The 3,683-nt window shown below is 33.0% G+C and overlaps 1 protein-coding gene and 1 pseudogene across 1 annotated transcript; one reads left to right on the plus strand and one right to left on the minus strand.

Annotated features, from left to right (window-relative positions):
* Positions 1-269: 269 nt before the first annotated feature.
* Positions 270-1,043, plus strand: LOC130472086 (secreted RxLR effector protein 161-like). Its single transcript, XM_056842513.1, has one exon. The coding sequence runs from the start codon at positions 270-272 to the stop codon at positions 1,041-1,043; it is 774 nt and encodes a 257-aa protein (XP_056698491.1).
* A 590-nt stretch (positions 1,044-1,633) lies between these two features.
* LOC110786232 (60S ribosomal protein L8-like) lies at positions 1,634-3,430 on the minus strand (annotated as a pseudogene).
* Between the last annotated feature and the right edge of the window lie 253 nt (positions 3,431-3,683).

Below are 3,683 nucleotides of genomic sequence, written 5' to 3' on the forward strand. Positions count from 1 at the left end.
AAATCAGTCCCTGCGTTTTCATTAAGCGATCCCAGTCAGGATTCGCTATCATTGCAGTATATGTGGATGATTTAAATATCATTGGAACTCCACGTGAACTTAAACAAACTGCAAAATACTTGATGAAAGAATTTGAGATGAAAGATCTTGGAAAAACCAAATTTTGTCTTGGACTACAAATTGAGCACTTGAAAGACGGAATTTTTGTCCATCAATAAAATTACACAGAAAGGGTCCTAAAACGCTTTTACATAGACAAATCACATCCAATGAATTCCCCTATGATCGTTCGATCTTTGAATATGAAAGATGATCCATTCAGACCTCGAGATGAAAATGAAGAAATTCTTGGTCCTAAAGTACCATATCTAAGTGCAATTGGCGCTTTAATGTATTTAGCTAACAATACTAGACCCGATATTGCTTTTTCTGTGAACTTGTTAGCCAGGTATAGCAATTCGCAAACAAAGAGACATTGGAATGGAATAAGGCATTTATTCCGTTATCTACGAGGAAAATTAGATCTTGGTCTACTCTATCAGTCAAGAAAAGATGCTACTCCCATTGGATATGCAGATGTTGGATACTTATCGGATCCACAGAAGGCCAAGTCACAAACTGGATATTTGTTCACTTATGGAGGTACTGCAATATCCTGGAAATCAACGAAACAAACATTGACTGCTACATCATCAAACCATGCGAAATTGATTGCTCTTTATGAAGCTGGACGAGAATGTGTATGGCTCAGGTCAATGATCAGTAATATCCAAGAAGGATGTGGAATGAACTCAGTAACAGAAAATCCTACCATCATCTACGAAGACAATACTGCATGCATCGCACAAGTAACTGAAGGGTACATCAAGGGTGATCGAACAAAACACATATCTCCAAAGTTGTTCTTCACACACGATCTCCAGAAAGAAGGAACGATAAACGTCCAACAGATTCAATCGTGTGACAATCTTGCTGATTTGTTTACCAAATCTCTTCCTTCGAAGAGGTTTGAGCAGTTGGTACACAAAAATTGGAATGCGTAGTCTTCGTGAGCTATATTAAATTGAGGGGGAGTATTATATGCACTGCACTCTTTTTCCCTTCGATCAGGTTTTTATCCCATTGGGTTTTTCCTGACAAGGTTTTTAAAGAGGCAGTGTGCTAAAGCATATAATCACAAAAGGTGTACTCTTTTCCCCTAGGTATGGTTTTTATCCCACTAAATTTTACCAAGGTTTCTAACAAGACCACTGGTACCCAGTTAATAATGGACATTCAAGGGGGAGTGTTGTGAACAAATTAAACGGTGAATGTCCACCTACTTCTATTGAAACTAGGAAGTTGAAGACAAGAACATTAAATGTATGGATGAGTCTATACTTGGCTTATTTTTGACTTAGGTAAAAGTAGTACAGTAAAACTTGCTACTATAAATACCTGTAATGCTTGGATAGTTGTAGCACCGGAGAAAACAAAAGAAGCAATATAGCAGTATAGCAAACTCTTGTTCTCTTCGTTTTGCTTATATCAGTATAGCAAACTCTTGTTCTCTTCGTTTCATAACAATTTTCTAATTCCAAAAAGGAAGATCGAAGAATAAAAAAAAGTCGATATGATTGATTTCCATAAATAATTAGGTTTCCTTTCCAGATATAGTTAAAGGCTTGTTTTTGTTACCAGTTTGACGAGCAGCAATTTGACCAGCCTTGGCACCAGGAACATCATCCCTACGGCTGCAACTACCATGACCAATATGTTGGTGGTTACCACCAACATGAGGATGTTTAACGGGGCGCAATTTAGAAGGTGGACCATGGTGTACAGTGAGCATGATGCACCTTGATACGTGAAAAGAACATGAATATATTTTTTATTTATATTTTTAATAAATAGTGAAAATAATATAATATTCTTTATAACAAAAAAGTGAATTATTGTACAAAAGGTCTTGCGCGCACAAGGTGTACAATAAATTTATTGTACACCAAAATAACTTTTACCCATTTTTTTATAACTTTAATCAAGTTTTGATTAACTTTTATGTTAGTAAAAAAAAGTTGATAGATAAACATTTTAAATGATTAATTTCATACATTATTGGTGATTTTGAAGAAATAGTTTTACCAAAATGAAAAATTTTATCATTAAAAAATAGATAACTTTTACATATATAAGCTTAACTTTTAAGTATTTTGAATTAACTTTTACTCCGGTGTACAATATTTATTGTACAACCCTTGTAAATAAGAATTTGTGATTACTATAACACATGTTCTTTTGTCGTAGTGTCATGTTCTTTTGTTTAGACACATATGTTCTTTTGGTGCACCATGCTCAATGTGCACCATGGTCCATAATCCACGGATTGTTCAACGGGGTTCATTGCCACACCGCGAACCTTAGGCCAACAATTCCTCTTAACCCTAAACTTATGGTACGCGTTTCCAGCCTTCAATACTGGTTTTACATCCAGATGGAAGCTTGATCCTACACAAAAGTTAAATTAATACTGCATTCTTTTCATAGAATAATCTATCTGTCTATTACTTTATATTAAAACATACACCAGGACGTGGCAAATTTTTCCCGCCAAAAATCATTTTCCTAAAAAAATACATGTTTTATTTTATTTTTATTCTCTATCCTTTTTATAAACTATTTATGTATAGAAAAAATATTAGTTTATAAACTATTGCAATATAGATACTACGTAATAATAATCTTGTTAAATACTTTTAGGTAATATTTTAGTCAAATCGGTATATTAATAAGGAAAATATATTCACTCGATAGGTTGCACATTAGCATATTACACATATATAATAATATGCATATTAAATGAATAAATTTAAATGAGTATATTCAAACTTTATAATTATGTAGTAGTTTGGGATGTTCAGTTAAATATTTTGTAAAAAAATGTTCATAATCCGTGCGTGCACGAGATCTAATTATATAAATAAGTAAAAACCTCTGATTTTTCCCTTGTTTGGTCTGTCAATTATCAATTATACGGAAAACAGATGATCAGTTAGTTTGATCAATTGTCATAGTTGTACCTTCGATAAGATAATTTCTCGTGATATTTAATTTTACTGATTTTTTATTAAAATACCCATGAGTTTTTGCAAAATTCACAAATGTCCCTCGACTTTGAGAAATTCACCAAATGCCCTCCACTTTTTAACAGTTACGAGGCATATGATTTCTGATTATTTATTCAACAAACAAATAAAAAGACATACCTTGTGGTAGCATTATCAGGATTATGACCAACAACAACAGCATAATCACCAGAAGCCGCCTTTTTACCACAATAAACATATTGACCAGTGTACATACCCTCGGCTGCAATAAAAAGCTCCTTGTTTAGACCATAAAGAATGGTGTCCCTAAAGTTGACCCTTATAAGAGGGGCACCCCTACCAGGTTACAAATCTAGCTTACAAATCTCATTCAATTGAGAAAAGTTATTTTGATATTTTTATTTTGTAACTCCTAACTTAGAAAAATGAAATCCCAAAGTAGAAATTTATTTAATTATGGGTAACGCTAGAGTTGAAATTGCATAGAAATAAATCGGCAAATCCTTTAAAATCCCCAAATGTTCTCCCTTAGTATTATTTGTATGTTAATATTTTGCAAATCTTAAATAAAAAAACAAGAAATCCCAAAGTGTAAAT

The sequence above is a fragment of the Spinacia oleracea genome, chromosome 4 (assembly GCF_020520425.1).
Source record: "Spinacia oleracea cultivar Varoflay chromosome 4, BTI_SOV_V1, whole genome shotgun sequence".
NCBI classification, from domain to species: domain Eukaryota; kingdom Viridiplantae; phylum Streptophyta; class Magnoliopsida; order Caryophyllales; family Amaranthaceae; genus Spinacia; species Spinacia oleracea.